Here is a 20,189-nt window from a genome sequence, read left to right on the forward strand (position 1 = left end):
TTATTTACTAGAGCAGGTCAGAATCACATCTATAACAGGTCTATTATATCCTTCTATATCAGCCAATAATAGGCCAGGAGGACATAATAGACCTGTTATAGATGTGATTCTGACCTGCTCTAGTGAATAAAACACAGAGAATTTGGTGAATAAAGCACAGAACAATTGGATATCCATTTGAACACTATATTTGCCTCATATCAGTGCCTAATGGATGGTAATTAAATCTGTATGAGTATCTGGTACATGTATACTAAGCTGATCAGAACATATATCTCACATGACTATTAAAATATAAAACCTATCCATTATACATCAAAGGAGATAGAGTATTAATACGTGATAAATTGAAGTGAGAGTCAAAACTACATGATCATTGGAAGACAGCAGAGCTTCAATAAATCATCAGCTTTATTTGGAAAACAGTGTTAAAGGTGGATTTGTTATGATCTAACTCTATCACATCTAGAGAGTGTCCCTAGGAATATAGCACAGAATAAGTTCTAAATTATCTAGGTGTCTTCCTTGCCCCAGAACAGGGAGGATAGTCCCTTATGATCTCTAGAAGCTGTAATCCTAATTAGAAGGAGGCAATAGTGCTCCACAATTACTTATTAAAGGAGATCACACTCCTAGTGCAAAGAACAGCGCAAGGGTAACTATACTCACTGTAGACAGTTATATCAACGGCTGTAGTTATAACAACTATATACCGTTCAATGTGAAACAAAGGTGTATTACACTACCTTGTTAAAATAATTTGAGACTACATCCAAAACCAACGATCACATTTATTTACATTGTACATGTTTAAAGACATACAGTATATATGTACAAGTGATAACGGTACAATTGCCTGGCTACATAGGTTATGCTAAAAGTGACAACATTTTTCGAACAATATATTAGTATTTTAATACACCTCTTTAAAATTCGAGCACAATATATATTTTTTGTGTTGTTTGTATGTGTGATTTTAACTTCTTTATATCACTTTTATTTCCCTAATAAAATATTAGTAGGGAATTTGATTTAATCATATTAAAAGTTATGTTTTATTGAGCATTAAGTGTGCGTTCTAAATAACCGTCCCTTTTTTTCATTCTACAATAATATAATCTCTAGTTTATGTGCAGGTATCCATAGGTAAGCATTAAAAATGTCAAACTTACTTCCAACAGAAATAAAGCATTACTTAAACAATGATGCGTAGTACAGAATATAGGGGATACAGTCGATAGTTTGATGGTTAAAAGATGGATACTTGAAAAGGGTCAACATGCTTTAGGTCGTCATGAAAAGGATTGACGCGAGTTTTGAATTTATTTATTGTTTTGAAAGGCAATGTATTTTTAACTACCCACATGGACATAGAAGGATAATATAATAGTGTGCCACACGTGTGATGATCTTGTATGATGGATAGAACGGAGCTTCATTTGTGCTTGGGTGTAATGTCTTAAACTGGGTACATATAAGACAACGTGCAAACGACACAATGTCATTAATGTCTGCTAAGATGAAAAAGAAAATCCACGTTAAGTGTACACTTCCAAGCTAACGGAATAGCCCTGTGGCATAAAGTGTCAATACAGAGAACTATCAGGTGATCTGTTTACCCAGAGGACTGTACACAGGACACACGGTCACTCCCTAAGTTTAGAGGAAGTTTCTCACTGAGCGTAGGGAGGGTTTCTTTACATTATTATTATTATAATTTTATTTTGGAGGCGCCACAAGTGTTTTGCAGCGCCGTACAAAGGAACAGTACAGGGAGACAAAACTTGGCATAACATTGAATAAATAACAAAAATAGAGTACAAATAAAGAGTGCCACAGTTCAATACACATTACAGCTTAAATATAAGTAGTGAGGACTCAATCAACATACTACTTAAATATAAGTAGTGAGGACTCAATCAACATACTACATACTACTAACATACTACTAGAGGCTTGAGGCCAATGATGGAGAGCAGTATGCAGACAAAGATGGTCACTTTTACAACCTCAACTACTATGTTACTCTGTAAAAATATGTATTTATCAAGTGATAAATTACTGTGACCACAAAAACTGGCTTTGACCAGATATTTTAAGACGTTTCTAAAAATGGTTCTGCCAGCTAAAACCCCTTTCACACTGCCTGTCTTTAAACGGTATTTCAGTGCAGTTTCTGTCCTTAAACAGTATTTCAATGCAGTTTTTGTTCCTTCGCAACACTGAACCCGTTTTAACCCATAGAAACAGTGAATGAAAAAAAAAGGGTCTGAAATGGGTAGGCTCCTGCTTTATTACCGTTTAGAAATACAAGTTCAATAGAACCGGTAAATAAACTCTACACCTTTCAGACTGCACAAATTACCATTTTAAAACGGTAAAAAAGCGGCAAAATAACGGGTAAAAAGTGTGGTCTGAAAGGGGCATAAGCCACCAAGAACATAAGTGTTTTAAATTGTACTAGATTTCCTGGTTGATAGGGTTCAAAGCAAATAAAAAGGCAGAAGATTGGTGCTGCAGGTTGTGTAACAAATGGATGTGTAAATAGAAAGGTATGTATTTGCAAACAGAAAACAAGCAAACAATGACACACTTGCTTTTATTGCTTGACTAGCCCTAAGCATTCATAATTATTACATTTGCTCCTGAGCAAGCCAGAGTTTAATAACCAGCAAACGCACTGAGCAGTCATCCACGCCTCCAACTGATTGTACCACTCTTCACTGACAAAATGCTGTGACTCCATCCTGTGGCAAACAACTGGACATTGCATTTGAGACATCAAGCCATTGCCCCTAATTGCCCCTAATTAACCAGATGACAAAGTCGATCTAATTTCAAGGAGTTCCACGTGCTTCCAAAAATACAGAGCTACATAAGGGTTCTGTGGGATATATATATATAATACATACACCACAAAAATTTCCAGACCCAATCATAAAGCATATCACTATGGAGTGGTAACTAAATTTCATCATATATACAGTTGCAACTTAATTTCATGAATAGTTTTTTTTTTATTAAACTAACTTTTTATTTGAACCATCTTCAGCCAGCGCTGGCACACTCCCTTTTTTTCCTAGTACAAATATTTGAGTGGAGTGACTACCCCTGTGCCAGCTGCTGTTAATTGTGCAACACACAAATACCCTTATATTTATGCAGATTGGTTGGTAGGTTAATCTGTCCATATACAATCACTCCAATACCCTAACCCAGCCATAACACTTATCCCCATATAATTAATTCTAACACCCTAACACAGGGGTGGCCAAACCTGTCCTCAAGATCTACCTACGGTGCATCTACCTACGGCCCTAACATAAACACCAATACCCAAAATCTTACCCTTTATTCTAATTATCCTATTGTAAAGTGTGACAGAATTTGCTTATCTATATAAGAAACGGTTAATACAGTAAAAACAACAATCATTAATCTATATACCCTACATTTAAGGCTGAGGCTGGTGTCTGTAGTCACAATCGTCCAGTTCCAAATCCCAAACCGACACCCCTTCAAGAGATTGGAGGTGTGGAGCCACCACTGTAAAGAAAGTCATGTACAGGGGGACAGAATCACCAATTTGTGCATGTGCGCATGCGAACCTGATCATTGCTTCAGAAATCCGAGTTGAAACGTTCGAGAATGAAGACGGCCAAAAGGGAAATCCTTGAATGTGGTCACCATTTTTCCCAGGAGGCAAATGCATAGATGTACTGAACCACGACGTGGACGAAGGACCTTTTTAGTCAGGTCCTGAAGGAAAAGAATCTTGTCCATGGGCAAAAAAAACACAGTCGTGTTTAAAATTAGACCCAGAAAAAGGATCCTTTGTGCCGATTCAGCTGAGACTTTTGGTAATTCAGAATCCAGCCATGATGGAGCAACACTTGACAAGTATTGTGAGCATCCTGGATAGCTGGGCTCTGAAAGAGGCCTTTATCAGTAGATCGTCCAAATAAGGAACAATATTGATTCCTTGTGCATGAAGTGTGGCCATCATGACAGCCATTATTTTGGAGAAGACTCGAGGGGCCGATGACAGGCTGGAAGTGCTGGTGTTTTATTGCAAACCGAAGAAATTGCTGGTGTGGTTCATAAATTGGGAAATGTAAATAGGCATCTTTGATGTCCAAAGTTACATCAAACTCCGCTGGCTCTAGGCTGCCAATGGCGGAGTGCAGGGACTCCATTTTGAACTTGTGGTAGATGATAGATCTGTACTGAATTTTTAAATTTAAGATAGGGCACACTGTGCCATCTGGTTTTGGGACAAAAAAAGAGGAGAATAGAACCCTTCGGTACGAAGTGCTACAGGCACCGGCATTATCACTCTTGGCAGACAACAGCTGTTGAATTACCTGAAGGAGTATGGCCTGGTCATACTCCTTCAGGTGTGGGAGAAATGTAGTGAAAAACTGACAAGGAGGAGGATATGTAAATTCCAGTTTGTAACCTTGACAGATAATGGCCTAAACCCATTTGTCCCTGCAGGATGCAACCCACTTGTCCCTTAAGTCCAGAAGGCGGTCAACTACTCTGGGGTCCCCCAGGTAGGGGGGGGGGGGCTGTCATGCCAAGGTTTTGTCTGCCAGTTTTGCGCCCTGATGGCGAGAACCGGTGGTTAGGGAGGGGTGGAGCCAATATAACCTCTGACACAGCCTCTAGAGGGGCATAAGAGCTTAAAGATTTACATCTGAATTATGAAGATCCCTGAAAGGACAGTCCTTGGAAAAGTTTTTTATGTGGTGGAGCCGATGAGGGAAGGTAGACTTGCCACCTGTAGGCTTGTGCAATGAGCTAGACAAGCTCAGCACCAAATAGCACCTCACCTGTAAAAGGTAGAGCCTCCACAGCCTTTTTAATGTCCCTTCTTGAGTTTTCTCCTTAACTGGTTGGATGGGCTCATCCTTAAATTCCCCTTCAGGGAGATTACCATCCACCTGGAGTACCAAGGGAATACCCCTTTTTTTAGGAGGGGGCCAAAAGAGGCTTGCAAGGGTATATTAACCGATCTAACCAGGGAATCAACAGACTTAATCAGATCCACAGCCCAGGAAGGCTCTGCAGAGCTGAAATATGAAAGCTGGGAATGCAAAATCTCCCTGTCCCTGAAGGATGCTACAACTTCAGATGCCAGAGTGGAAAGCACACTGGTAAATCCCTTCTGCATTTAGGAGGGTAGAAGGTGGGTTCTGTATGTCAGCCGCCTGGTAACAATTCTGACACAGGGACACACCTTTGATGTACTGTGTAAATTGATCCTTACACAGAGTACAAGTGAATAGCTTTTGAGCAGCCTTTGAGTTAGTACCCCTTGCTGTCATGGTAGATGTGGGTATATACACTCTCACACACAATTTACACAGACTCTCATGTCACACAATCTCACAATATGAGAGAGGGATGTAGAAAGGAGAATACAATATGGGGAGAGGAGCTCTCTTTCCCTGGATTGAAGCCCAATATTCAATAGAATTTAATTTCAACAGGGAAACCCCAAGCTTTTCACCTGTCACTCACATAGCACAGTGTCTTCACCAACTGAGGAGTGGAGGCGCCCTTGCTGTCCTGTTCCGAAGGACCGGTGGAGGCACAGCAAGGAATGAGAGACAGCTTGGGCAGTAATGACGCTGGATGCGCTAAGGACAAAGGAGGAAGAGGAGGCCAGGCCCCGCCCCTTTCAACCTCCTGCTCAATGTGTACAGTGTCGCTTATGCTGACAAGCTACTCTCCCTCCTGGACCAGTGCACGACTCTGGTCCAGCTCTCACCCAGCGTCTGTCCGAAGCCCATGTACCTCCGGCGGTAATTGCGGCCCTGGACCCATTACGCAAGCAGCTGCGGTGGGTCCCCGACACCAATGCACCGGTAAGTATACTTTTAAAATATGTATTTTGGCTAACACCATCATCTTTTACCTTTGAGCTTTAGCAAAAACTGTAACATAGCAATGTTTATGCAAATGCTAAAAACTACCTGTAGAAGGATGTTTCACAGGATGGCACTCTTAATGGGAGACTGTGTTCCAGTGCCAGGAACGTATCAAATAATATAAATGCACTTACGCCCTCTTACAGGAAAGGATTGGAACCACGGGTTTGAAGTAGAAGAAATAAAGTGATTTTATTGTACAAACATAATTGCACAAATGGACAATAGTTCACCTGACAGCTGTTTCAACCGCATGGCAGCAGTGATGAAACTGCTGCCATGCAGTCGAAATGAGCTGAATAAATGATTATTTGAAAATTGCTGCAGTGCCGGTCTGTATCCTGGGGTCTCTGGATCGTTTGGTTACCACGTTGGCTATATATATATATATATATATATATATATATATATATATATATATATATATATATATATATATATATATAAGTCACGTCCCACTGTCAGTGCAGTGAAGGCAGCACACGGTCAGAATATAAACGATGAGGCAGGAAAAGCTTTCAGCAACGTTTCGATTTTATTTTCAAAATCGTCATCAGGCAACAATGCCTGATGACGATTTTGAAAATAAAATCGAAACGTTGCTGAAAGCTTTTCCTGCCTCATCGTTTATATTCTGACCGTGTGCTGCCTTCACTGCACTGACAGTGGGACGTGACTTGCATATGCCTGTGAACAGGCTAATGGTTTGCACCGGGACCTAGAGGACTTATTGGTGGAGTTGCTTGGCCGCAGGACAATATATATATATATATATTTATATACATATACACAGTATATATAATATATATATATACACACACACGTTTGTAGATCCAGCACTCTTGCTAACTGGTGCAGGGGGACTGGGTGCCTTTGCAGGAATTAAATAGGTTTTGTGGTGTGTCCTCCGCAGAGTAATGCACCGCACAGCACTCCAGTTGGTGAAATAAATCAATTTAATGTGCAACAGTTTCGGAGCCTAACGCTCCTTCATCAGGCTTACAGCAGAATCAAAAAACAAATGAGAAGGTGCCTATATATATTTATACATATACACACGTATACACAGAAACATATAGAAGCACAAATATAAGTATGCACACACATGATCTCAACCCTATGCAAGTGCTTTGAAATAAATGAGCTGTATAGTTCAAATTAACTTACTTGGAGATCCTTTACATTTGGAAAAGGAATTCCTACTGTAATAACAGCCCGGGCATTGTCATCAGAGAAGTCTAGCCCTTCACTCACTTTGCCTCTGCAAACTGCAATCAGGAGCGCGCCATCTGAAACCCAGACAAGAAACATCTTTTGCATTATGAAATAATACTTTCAACCTTCCATACATAGGCCAGTATTCAATGAGAAAAATTTGCTCATTTTATGGCGAGTTTGTGCTATTTTCGCGTTGGAAGGAGCATTTTGCTCTCCAAAAGTGAACCACCCTATTCAATGTGATATTTTCGCCGTCTTTTTAAGTGATTTTCGCTGTGTCTCTCCGTGTAGCAATTCTTCATCTTTTCATGGAAAACTGGAATGTGAACTTTTAAACAAAAAGGTTTTGTTTTTTTAATTTTGGTGTAAAAAAATTTTCTGTGAAGGGGCATGTTATTTTTATTCATGTGCTTATAGCACATGAATATATATTTAATAAAAAAAACAACAATTTTTAATTTTTTTTGTATTTTTTTTACACAGAGCAGCCAGCAGGGGGCCAGAGCTCTCGAGCCGCTCATTAGATATTCATATATTCACTGCACCCGATCATTACATATGCACGATCGGGTGCAGTGAATACTGGGTCCCCCGCTGGCTATAGGGGGGGCAGCTTGTGCTGCCTGGGTCCTGGGGAGCCCTCCTCCCCTCCACATATGTTCTGGGGCAGCCAGGGAGACTTTAATCTCCCTGCCGCGGATGCTCGTCCACTGCAGGGGTTAAGACTCGCCGCGAGTGGCGGCGAGTATAACCACATTGAATAGTGGGAGCAGGAGTGGCCGCGAGCCCTCCGGAACAGGGCAAGTGCATGGCGAGAGAAAAAATCTCTCGCCATGCACGGAGAATTATTCTCATTGAATACTGCCCATAGTAGGTTGTGTAGCTGGAAAGACTGAGGGAGCAAGAAGAAATAAAAAAGTGTGGAGGACGAAAAGTTTTGCACATCCTTTTTTTTTTCCAGCTCTTGTTGGAATTGCTTTCCATCCATCACATGACTGTGCAGTCGTGCACTGTATCACCAGGTTGTTTGGCCCAAAAGCCAAATTTACACCATTGCTCTATCCACTCAGCCAGACATGTTTTACTAAAGAAAACACAGAGGTAGCTGTATAACAAATCGGAAAATAATAAAACCTTAGTATTAAAGCCCCAACTGGAAGGTTGGTAAGTTAATGTGGTTACTTTTTCTATGGGGGTGTGTGTGTGCTGCTGCAGCAAGAGGACAGGGCCCTGTGAGTGGCACCATCACTGCCCCACAGCACCTGCGTGCGGCATGCAGGGTGCCTGGGACAAGGCTGTATATAGTGCTCTACTTCCCGATGCTGGCTGCATTGTCGGCAGCCCCACCACCTAGTAGTGAAATAACGACATCACAGATGTAGAGAGTGTGCCCAACAATTGTCACAGTGCTGCGTTATGACAGGACTGCTAGACCGATTCCTTGTTCTGTCGATGGACAGAGATTGATTATCAGTGATTATTCAGCATGTTAAAAATCCCTGATTCACCAATCTCAACAATTTTTGGGTTGTAAATGTTGAAATTGAGGATTACCTATATGATAGATTGCCCCAATTGGCACAATGGGAATTGCTCTGACACCTTCCCTACCTGATGTATGGGCTTAATGTACAATAAATGTCAGTCCCTCAAATAAACATGAGGCACAGATAGATACAAGCATGCTTGATAGTGATGCTATATGATTAATAAAAAGACAAAAAGACACGCCCATTTAACAATATTGGTTGTATAAAATATTTTTAAACATAGCTAGCCATTTGAGTGCTGAAAATTTCAGCTACAGAGTCAATTCAATTTCAAAAGACTGGGGAATGTGTTTTCACATCCCTCCACCCATCAGCATTTACTACAAAACTAGTAATAGCTAAGCAGTCACCACTTTGTTATTCCTTCCTTGTCACCAGCCTGTCAATATGATAGAGTGCCAAATTTGTCAATCTGGGTTGTGGCCCCAGGTTCTGAATGAAATACCCGCGTTTATTTTACCATAAAATAGGGATTGCACTACTTATCACCTGCTCAAATTAGGCAAAATCAACATTTGTTATAAAACTTAAGGAGACTTTTTGCCGATAATTGGATACCTGGTTTTAGCAAAGGTCCTGTTTCTATTTCAAATCTGTGTTTTTGCTCCCACTACTGTATCTTAAAATGTGTAAGCCTATTGCTGACAATATTGGGAAATGCTTTAATCTGAGGAAGAGGCAAAAGTTGTCAGATGCAAATCAGCCATACAGACAGACATATGAACAATAAATGCCACATCAGAATAAAACAGTGAATAGCGTCCTTCACAAAATTGTTCCTTCTGAAAATAACACCCCCCCCCCCAAAAAAAATACTTTGCTGAAATGAGCAGATTGAGGGAATTATGACAAAAAAATTGAAAAAAGCACAACTGAAAAGAATATGGCTTTTTTGTTCTATTCAATGATCCCAAGAACACAGCACACATGGCAAAATAAAAAGACTATCAGCCTGATCTTAATCCAGTTCAGCACTTACAGAATGAGATGGTTAAAAAAAGGATAGTAACCCCATAATTTCCCAATGTAAACTGAAAACTATTACTTGTGAATTCTGATACCAAATGCTTTCTGAAACCATATGGAACTTGGTAAATAACATTAAATCTAAATGTAGTTATTATAGCGGAATAAGGGACAACCAAACACTAAAGCTTTTATTAATTCTATGTATTTCTTCAATTGTTAGCCCAGTAGTATTTGGTCTGCAAAATAGTTTTTGTGTTGGTAATTGAAGAAAAAAATATTAATATAAGTGTTGTGTGTTCAGTTTGATACAAAGGGGTATTCAATCTTGGGTTCCGACTATCAGAAGGTTCTGGCAGTTGGAATTCTGTCCCATTTTTCACTCTGCTCGACAGAGACTTAACAGGCAGAATTCAATGTTCCACCTGTCGAGGTGGCAAAAAAAGGGCGAGTCGGCAAAAATGGCCACGGATTGTCGTAAAATGGACGTGAATTCGACAGTCCACAGCTGTTTCTAACAAAACAGATCCGACTTGTTTTAAAGTCAAATCTTCCTTTAACGCTGTCAAAAACGGCAGCATTGAATAGCTGCCAGGAGCTATTTCCCCTGTCGTAAATAGTGCCAACATTGAATACTCCTCAGTATATATTAAAAACATTATATTTGACTAAAGATTTGTTTAAATTTAATCATTAACAATACTCTTCCCCACTCTCCCAGAGGCATTCATTTGGGAGGTATTACAACCTAGCCTGTATTCTCCGCTTTGCGGTAGACTGGGTCAACCATTCCACTGTTTTCACTGACGCTGCCCTAGATTCACAGCTATGTGCCCCCCTCTCTCTCTCTCATCTTCCTTTTACATGCATGTAAAACTACCTCAATTTGATAATCCTTTACTGTCCTCTACTATATACGCTTGGCAACATGCAAGAAAATCCCTTCATTTGCAAAATTTCCATTCCTTATCCCTCTCCTAAGTAGGAAACCTGGAGTTCCAAGATGGTAAAGCTGGCCCGCCTTTTGCGGCGTGGAATCCTATGTTTACGACACTTGCTTAACACTTCTAATGTCCCACTCACATTTGATGAAGCTATGCAACATTCTAATCTCCCTCCTAGCCACGCTTTCCATTGTTTTCAAGCTACCCATTATCTGTAATCAATCTTAGCTAAATTACGTCCCCAGGATATTACGAACCCTCTTGATTTGGTAATCCTACTAAAACACACTCTATCTCCACTATATATGCTCGCATTCTCCCAGAATTAGACCCTGACACTGAACTCCCAGCACTTGCGAAATGGACATCACACATCCCCTCACTTGACTCTGAATCTTAGATATCTTTTTAATTAACCTCAAACTTATCCCAGCTAGTTCCTATCAGGAAATGCTTTATAAAATATTCCATAGAGTTTATTTTTCACCTAATCGCTGCTATTTGATGGGCACGGCGGAGAGATCTGACCGTTCCAAATGTCATAACAGACACAGATCTTTTCCACTGCCTCTGACAATGTCCACACATACACGCCTTCTGGCAAACATTACACAATTATGCCACGATCACTCTGCGGTTATCATTCCAATGTACTGACTCATGGGCACTATTTGGTTACATCGCAGACCAACCCAATATCCAATATCCCTAAATACGCCAAAAAGCTTATTATACTTCTTTCAGCAGTAGTTAAAAAAGCCATTCTACAGCAATGGATACAGACCCTAGCCCCTTCTTTAGACATGGTGACCTCAAGACTTCTCTTTTTATTCACCATGGATTGGTTGGAGTCCTCACTCCATAAAGAATTATTGACTCCAAAGTTATTTAATTGCTGGGAAAATTTTATTCAGACTCTACCCTCTTATACTAATCTGGCGATTCGGTGTTGCTTCCAAAATACATTGTGGTACTCCCTTCAACTCCTACAAAACACTCCTCCTATTACTATATAATTTGATTTCCAAGCTAAACTTTATATTCAGCCTACAATTTGTCTCTTTCCTTAATTTTCCTTACCTACTCCATACTCTCTGTCTTCCCTTTACCTAATTCCTGCTGATTGGCTGGTTCTGTCCATGGATGGGCCGGGTGCCCGGGCCGGTTGTCGGGTGTTTTTCATCTATTTTATTGTTATGTTTTCATTTGTATTTTAACACTATAGTGTTTATATGCTCATGCTGAGTATTATATTTTACTCATTTTTATCCATTTAGAGATATTTTCTCCTCATTTCTTGGGAGCTGGGGAAAGTACCTCCCGTCCCTGTTTTATTTGGATAGGCGATAACTATTAAATTTATTTTATTACATAGTATATATATCATCATCCTCTGTTTGATGTATTGCTTCTACTTATTGAGGCTCAATAAAATATATATATTTAAAAAAAAAAAATTGGGAGGCAATTGAGTCCTGTCGCTGGGTGTCACACCAGGGGTCTGAGTCGACGAGACTGAGACCTCTGCTGGGGACCTGGACCGGTACCTGAACCGGGGAGGTTGGAGAGGACCCTTGCGCATGGGATGCGCGACAGTGCACCCGAAGCCAATAAATAGTCAGTGGTAAAATACAACCGAGTTTTATTTAGCAGATGGTTGTATATATAAACAGGCAGTAAAGTATGCAGGAGATGTTATACAGTCTGTACAGATAGCAATACTTTACAGATGGATGATGTGGAATCGATGGTGGAACATTGGATACTGAATGGTAGACTGTGGGTCCGGGATGACGGACGGGAACTGGAGGATGGAGATCCGGAGTATCGGACTTATGGACAATGATGGAACATCGATGGTGAGCGATGATGGAACATCGGATAGGAGACTGTGGGTCCGGAATGACGGACGGAAGCTTGGAAGCTGGAGATCCGGAGTATCGGACTTACAGATGATGTCGGAGCATCGGTGGTGGGCGATGTTGGAACATCGGAAGGACCAGAGTCCCGGAGCTAGGCTTGATCGCTGGGATGTCGAAGCAGGAACACAGGTGATGGAATAACCTGGACTTCACAGGAGATGGAATGCCTGGAATACACTGCAGCAGAGAAGACAACACTAGCAGGAAATACACTTGCACGGAGGCAAGGACAGCTGACCATACACTGGAGACAACTGAAGCACTAGCAATGGTTCTGAGAGCTCCCAGCATACTTATACTCACTGAGTGGCCAGGATTGGCCGGGCAGGTATGACTGGGAGATCAGAACCTTCAGGATTGGACAGAGCAAACATGTGACTGGGAAGAACATGGCAGCCCCCATGTCTGCTATGGCGGGAAAGTGTGTTTGTGCACGCCATGCTTGTTACTGGGAGCAATGGCGGCGGACAGACGGATTGCCGTGCACTGAGTACTGTCACTGGGGATAAGGAGAGCGGCGCGCCGCGCAGCCGTAGACTCAGCAGCGCTGAGAGGACTGGAGGATGGCAGCGGTGATGGCGCACGGCAGACAGGACGCCGGCAGGGATGACACTTGGACCGCAAGCTGAACCTGCGGAGGCACTTAGCCGGTAAGAAAGTCTGTCTGACAGCTCGGATCGTGACAGCACCCCCCCCTTTAAGGGTGGCCCCAGGACACCTTTTAGGCTTGCGGGGAAACTTGGAGTGGAACGCCCGGATGAGTCTGGGAGCATGGACATCGATGGCATTGGTCCATGATCGTTCTTCGGGGCCGTAGCCCTTCCAATCGATCAAATACTGCAGACGACCATATCGGATGCGAGAGTCCAAGATTTTACTGACCTCATATTCTGTTCCACGTTGGGTGCCAACCTTAGGAGCCTTGGGGAGCTTGGAATGAAAGTGATTCAGAACCAGCGGCTTGAGCAGCGAAATGTGGAATGTAGCTGGCACTTTCAAATAAGGCGGCAACTTGAGCTTGTAAGCCACAGGATTGACGACTCGCTCAACTGGGAATGGACCAATATATCGGGGAGCGAACTTCATAGATGGCACTCTCAAACGAAGATTCTTGGTTGACAACCAGACACGATCTCCTGGACGGAGGGCTGGCACAGCTCTGCGTTTCCTGTCGGCAAATTTTTTGTACCTGCTTGAAGCTTTCAGGAGTGAAGAACGAATGAGCTTCCAGGATTTAATGAATTGCCGGATGGTCGTGTCGACCGCTGGAACAGAGGACACAGGTTGCAGAGTGAAGTCAGGATCTCGAGGATGAAACCCATAGTTGGCAAGAAATGGAGTGACATTTGATGAAGAATGATATTGGTTATTATGGCAGAATTCTGCCCATGGAAGAAGTTGAGCCCAGTCATCTTGGGAGGAAGAGACATATGTGCGGAGAAATGCTTCAAGGTCCTGATTCACCCTCTCCGTTTGGCCATTTGTTTGAGGGTGATAGGCTGTGGAGAACTTTAGCTTGATTTGAAGCAGGGAGCACAGGCTTCGCCAGAATTTGGCTACGAATTGGACTCCTCTATCGGAGATGATTTCAAGAGGCAGCCCATGAAGCTTGAATATCTCTTTGATGAAGAGCTGGGACAGCTTGGAAGCTGACGGAAGACCGGTGAGGGGAACGAAGTGAGCCATCTTGGTGAACCGATCAACAATCACCCAGATGGTGGTGAACTTGTCAGACTCTGGAAGATCAGTTACAAAGTCCATAGATATATGCGTCCAAGGACGATGTGGCACTGACAGTGGCATCAATTGCCCAGGAGGAGACTGACGACTGGTCTTGTGCTGAGCACATTTAGCACAAGAGGAGACAAAGTCCTGTACATCCTGTTTGAGGGACGGCCACCAGTAGGACCTGGTGATAAACTCGTAAGTTTTCTGAATGCCTGCATGACCAGCGAATTTTGAAGAATGCGCCCAACAAAGCAACTTCTTCCTTAGAGCTGGCTTTACATATCTTTTCCCTGTAGGGGGCGTGAGATTTGAAACTCCTGTTGCGGAGAAGGCCACTGGATCAATAATGAAATGTTGATGTGTGGACTTTAACTCACTATCTTGCTCCCATGAGCGGGAAAGGTCATCAGCTTTTCGATTTTGTGTCCCTGGACAGAATGACAGCTTGAATCGGAACCTGGAAAAGAAAAGTGTCCATCTGGCTTGACGGGGATTTAAACATTGAGCAGACTTGAGATACAGAAGATTCTTGTGGTCTGTGATAATTGTGATCTCATGGACAGCGCCCTCTAGAAGATATCTCCATTCTTCTAATGCCAACTTGATGGCGAGGAGCTCTTGATCGCCGATGGCATAGTTACGCTCTGCAGGCAGGAACTTACGAGAGTAAAACCCACAGGGATGAAGACGTCCATCGGGCGCTTTCTGCGAGAGGACTGCCCCAACACCCACGGAGGAGGCGTCAACCTCGAGAATAAAGGGCAAGGTGGTATCAGGTTGTCTTAAGACAGGAGCTGAAGTGAACCTCTGCTTCAACAGATGGAAGGCTTCGATGGCTTTTGCCGGCCACTTCGCTGGATTACACCCTTTTTTCGTTAGGGCAGTGATGGGTGCCACAATAGAAGAGAAATTATGGATGAATTTTCTGTAATAATTGGCAAAACCCAGGAAACGTTGAATACCTTTCAGCGAAGAGGGAATTGGCCAATCTTGGATGGCCTGCAGTTTTCCTGGGTCCATTTGGAGACCAGAACCGGAGACAATGTACCCTAGGAAGGGTATAGACTTCACCTCGAAGACACACTTCTCCAGTTTGCAGTAGAGATGATTAGCTCGCAGCCGGGACAGGACCTCTTTGACCCAATAACGATGTTCTGTGATGTTATTGGCGTAGATTAAAATGTCATCGAGATATACGACTACATGTCGATACAGAATGTCCCGAAAAATCTCATTGACATAGTGCTGGAACACGGCTGGGGCATTGCTGAGCCCGAAGGGCATGACGAGGTACTCATAGTGGCCGTCTCTGGTATTAAACGCCGTCTTCCACTCGTCGCCCTCTCGTATGCGGATGAGATTATATGCGCCCCTCAGGTCGAGTTTCGTGAAGATGGTTGCACCGCTGACACGGTCAAACAGCTCGGTGATGAGGGGCAACGGATATCGGTTCTTTACTGTGATGTCATTGAGGCCGCGATAATCAATGCAGGGGCGTAGGCCTCCATCCTTCTTCTTTACGAAGAAGAATCCTGTGCCAGCAGGAGAAGTCGAAGGACGGATGAATCCCTTTGCCAGATTTTCCTTGATGTAGTCGGTCATGGCTTGAGTCTCTGGAAGAGAGAGAGGATAGGTTCTACCTCTGGGTGGTTCTTTGCCTGGGATAAGGTCGATAGGGCAATCCCACGGTCTGTGAGGAGGTAGAATATCAGCGCCAGACTTGCTGAATACATCTGAGTACTCTTGGTAGGGAAGAGGCGGAAGGTCTGCTGCATCGGCTGAAGAATGACGAGCTGGGAGTACCTTTTGGAGACAGGTACCGGAGCAGGAAGGATCCCAGGAAAGGATTTCGGATGTCTTCCAATCAAGGCGAGGATTGTGAAGACGGAGCCAGGGTAAACCCAGAACCAGAGCATGAGTGGCTCGTGGTAAAACCAGGAAGGACAAAAGTTCAGTGTGCAGGACTCCCACTTTCACTGTAAGTGGCAAAGTTCTGCGGGAGACTGTCGCATCAGGAATCCTACTGCCATCCACAGCAGTAAGGAAGACAGTCTTGGAAAGACTTTCTGTGGGCAACCCCCACTTGCGGACCAGTTCTGCAGTGACGAAGTTGCCAGCGGCACCGGAATCAAGAAGTGCGGAGACAGTCTTGAAATGCTGACCAACTTGTAGGGAAACTGGAAGGACGCAATCAGTTGCTGATGGAGAGGACTTAATTACTCCTAGCCTACCCTCTCCTTGACGGGCTAGGAGGAGGAGTTTTCCTGACGCTTTGGGCATGCAGAAATTTGATGTGCAGGATCGGCACAATACAGACAGAGCTATGCCAACCGACGACGTCGACGTTCTCCTGGAGACAAACGAAAGCGGTTTATCTCCATTGGTTCTTCTTTGGAATGGACCGCTGGAGCAGTAGGTAAAGAAGGCGGAGGAGTTGGCACTTTAACTGGAGCGCTCTTGTGACGTTCTACAGCCCTTTCTCGGAAGCGTAGGTCTACTTTGATACATAACGATATAAGGTCACTTAGACCGGAGGGTAAGTCTCTGGTAGCGAGTTCATCCTTAATACGGTCGGATAGACCATGCCAGAAAGCTGCGTATAAGGCCCCATCACACCAGGAGAGTTCAGACGCCAGAATCTGGAATTGGACCAGATATTGCCCGACGGAGCGGGATCCCTGTCTGAGACGGAGGAGTTCAGTGGAGGCGGATGCTGATCGCCCAGGCTCATCGAAGATACGCCGGAATGTTGACACAAAGTCCTTGTAGTTAGACAAGATGGCATCAGATCTTTCCCATAAAGGGGACGCCCATTCTAACGCTGCTTCACACAGGAGGGAGATGATGTAGGCGATCTTGACCCTTTCAGTAGGGAAGTTGCTGGGTTGCAGCTCAAAGTGAATCTCACACTGATTGAGAAAACCTCGGCAGGTTTTGGGGTTCCCATCATACTTAGTGGGGACAGACAGATGAAGGCGAGGTGCAGCAGCCATTACAGGAGGATGAACTGGACTTGGAAGTTCACTGACAGGCTCAGGGCCACTGAGAGTGGTCTGTAGTTTATCCAGCCGGGAAGACAGATCTTGCAGACAATGAATCACTTGGCTCTGCGCAGCCTCTTGCTGATCCAAGCGAACAGCCAGTTGCTGTACAGGGCTGGATGGTGATGCTTAGCTTGCGGCTGGATCCATTTGGCTAGTGCTTACTGTCACACCAGGGGTCTGAGTCGACGAGACTGAGACCTCTGCTGGGGACCTGGACCGGTACCTGAACCGGGGAGGTTGGAGAGGACCCTTGCGCATGGGATGCGCGACAGTGCACCCGAAGCCAATAAATAGTCAGTGGTAAAATACAACCGAGTTTTATTTAGCAGATGGTTGTATATATAAACAGGCAGTAAAGTATGCAGGAGATGTTATACAGTCTGTACAGATAGCAATACTTTACAGATGGATGATGTGGATTCGATGGTGGAACATCGGATACTGAATGGTAGACTGTGGGTCCGGGATGACGGACGGGAACTGGAGGATGGAGATCCGGAGTATCAGACTTATGGACGATGATGGAACATCGATGGTGAGCGATGATGGAACATCGGATAGGAGACTGTGGGTCCGGAATGACGGACGGAAGCTTGGAAGCTGGAGATCCGGAGTATCGGACTTACAGATGATGTCGGAGCATCGATGGTGGGCGATGTTGGAACATCGGAAGGACCAGAGTCCCGGAGCTAGGCTTGATCGCTGGGATGTCGAAGCAGGAACACAGGTGATGGAATAACCTGGACTTCACAGGAGATGGAATGCCTGGAATACACTGCAGCAGAGAAGACAACACTAGCAGGAAATACACTTGCACGGAGGCAAGGACAGCTGACCATACACTGGAGACAACTGAAGCACTAGCAATGGTTCTGAGAGCTCCCAGCATACTTATACCCACTGAGTGGCCAGGATTGGCCGGGCAGGTATGACTGGGAGATCAGAACCATCAGGATTGGACAGAGCAAACATGTGACTGGGAAGAACATGGCAGCCCCCATGTCTGCTATGGCGGGAAAGTGTGTTTGTGCACGCCATGCTTGTTACTGGGAGCAATGGCGGCGGACAGACGGATTGCCGTGCACTGAGTACTGTCACTGGGGATAAGGAGAGCGGCGCGCCGCGCAGCCGCGGACTCAGCAGCGCTGAGAGGACTGGAGGATGGCAGCGGTGATGGCGCACGGCAGACAGGACGCCGGCAGGGATGACACTTGGACCGCAAGCTGAACCTGCGGAGGCACTTAGCCGGTAAGAAAGTCTGTCTGACAGCTCGGATCGTGACACTGGGCTCCTGCTCTCTGTCTATGCAAGTTAGAATCAGTTAATTTTAAGTCAATGATATCGCTTCTGTGGCTGGCTTCGCCCTCCTAGCAGGACTATAGATGTCACAGATGCAGGGGCCCCTAGATGCGGAGACGCCTGGCGTGGGGGAGCATCGGCTGCTGGTCGGCCTGCAGGACTGGGCTGCTGCGGGTCAGCCTGGAGGTCCCGCTGGAGAGTGTGCCCTGCGCCCAGCAGTGGTAAAGTAGCGGCGGCTGGAGAGATGGCAGCAGGGAGAGGAAGTTCCGGCGGCCATGGAGTCCGGCCTGGCCCGGAAGTGATGGAGCATCTGTGGGTCACACTGAATGTCGCGGCGGCGCTTATGGGATGGGGCAGCGGCTCAGCCTGGGGATCCCAGTGATGTCATTGCCTGTCCTGGAGGCAATGTGACAGCAGAGGTGGAACAGTCTGTGGATCCTGGCAGAACCTGCATCACACCGGCACGACCCAGGGACCGGTAGGATCACCCCCCCCCCCACCAGCGGGCCACACAGCGGTAGCAGCACCCCCCTGGCACCATTGACTCTCCCCCAGCCTCATTGACTCTCCATTTGGCCTTCCCTACAGGAAGATGGTGCCGCAAATGGCTGCCTAGGAACACTGTGCACTCAGCCTTATGTAACCCCCTGTCTCCCATGTGATAACTATAATCTGTGCTGTTCTTGCTCATACTGTTGCCTACCTGGCTGCTGCAACGACCAGTGGCGCCACTGATGGCTTCCTAGGCGCTGTGCAGATCGGCAGGTATGTGTTTCCTGTGTGATAACTGTACTGTCCCTGCTCATACTGTTACCTACCTGGCTGCTGCAACGACCAGTAGCGCCACTGAAGGCTGCCTAGGCGCTGTGCAGCTTGGCGGCGTATGTATGTTCCCTGTGTGATAACTGTACTGTTCCTGCTTATATTGTTACCTACCTGGCTGCTGCAACGACCAGTGGTGCCGCTGATGGCTGCCTAGGTGCTGTGCAGCTTGGCAGGTATGTGTTATCCGCAATGATGTCTTAACAAATGGATGTAATGCCCACCCCCCATCCCTGCTCGATGCTGCACTGTAATCCACAAAAAATTCCTAGTGTGCGCAAGCACACATGGCCAATAGAGTTGGTTCGGATTCTGACAATATGCATACATATATTTATATAAGGTGAAGTGTGTGGGGGTGGGCACCAATATTTATCTTGCCTCCAGGCAACTGGGACGAACTTACGCTCCACCCCATAATAAAAAGGTATTTGCCAAGAATATAAATAGTAATGATGAAAATGAATATGTTGTTACAGGTTAGGTAAAATAACTAGTAGCTTAAAAAAAAAAATGAAAAACAAAAACATTTGCACTAAAGCATAAAGTCATAGAAGAAACAAGCGACTTTAAAATGAATCCTCAAACCACATTAAAATTAGAAACAGGATTATATTTTTTTAGCTCTTGTGAAGAAATATGCAGAAGTGACTGAGGACAATTATACAGTAAAGGCCTAAAGGCCTATGATAAAAAATTTGATACTATATAAAATAAGTTCAGTTTTTATATGATAAATTATACCATTTTCTATTAATAC

General features: G+C 44.4%; 1 protein-coding gene across 3 annotated transcripts in view; it reads right to left on the minus strand.

Annotated features, from left to right (window-relative positions):
- BRIP1 (BRCA1 interacting DNA helicase 1) overlaps positions 1-20,189 on the minus strand; it is a 274,827-nt gene that overhangs the window by 76,727 nt on the left and 177,911 nt on the right. For all 3 annotated transcript variants that reach the window (XM_083173748.1, XM_083173749.1, XM_083173750.1), the window contains exon 16: positions 7,104-7,225. In XM_083173748.1, coding sequence (XP_083029874.1) covers positions 7,104-7,225 — 122 coding nt within the window. The remainder of the gene's footprint in view (positions 1-7,103; positions 7,226-20,189) is intronic.

The sequence above is a fragment of the Crinia signifera genome, chromosome 2 (genome assembly GCF_055691185.1).
Source record: "Crinia signifera chromosome 2, ASM5569118v1, whole genome shotgun sequence".
NCBI classification, from domain to species: domain Eukaryota; kingdom Metazoa; phylum Chordata; class Amphibia; order Anura; family Myobatrachidae; genus Crinia; species Crinia signifera.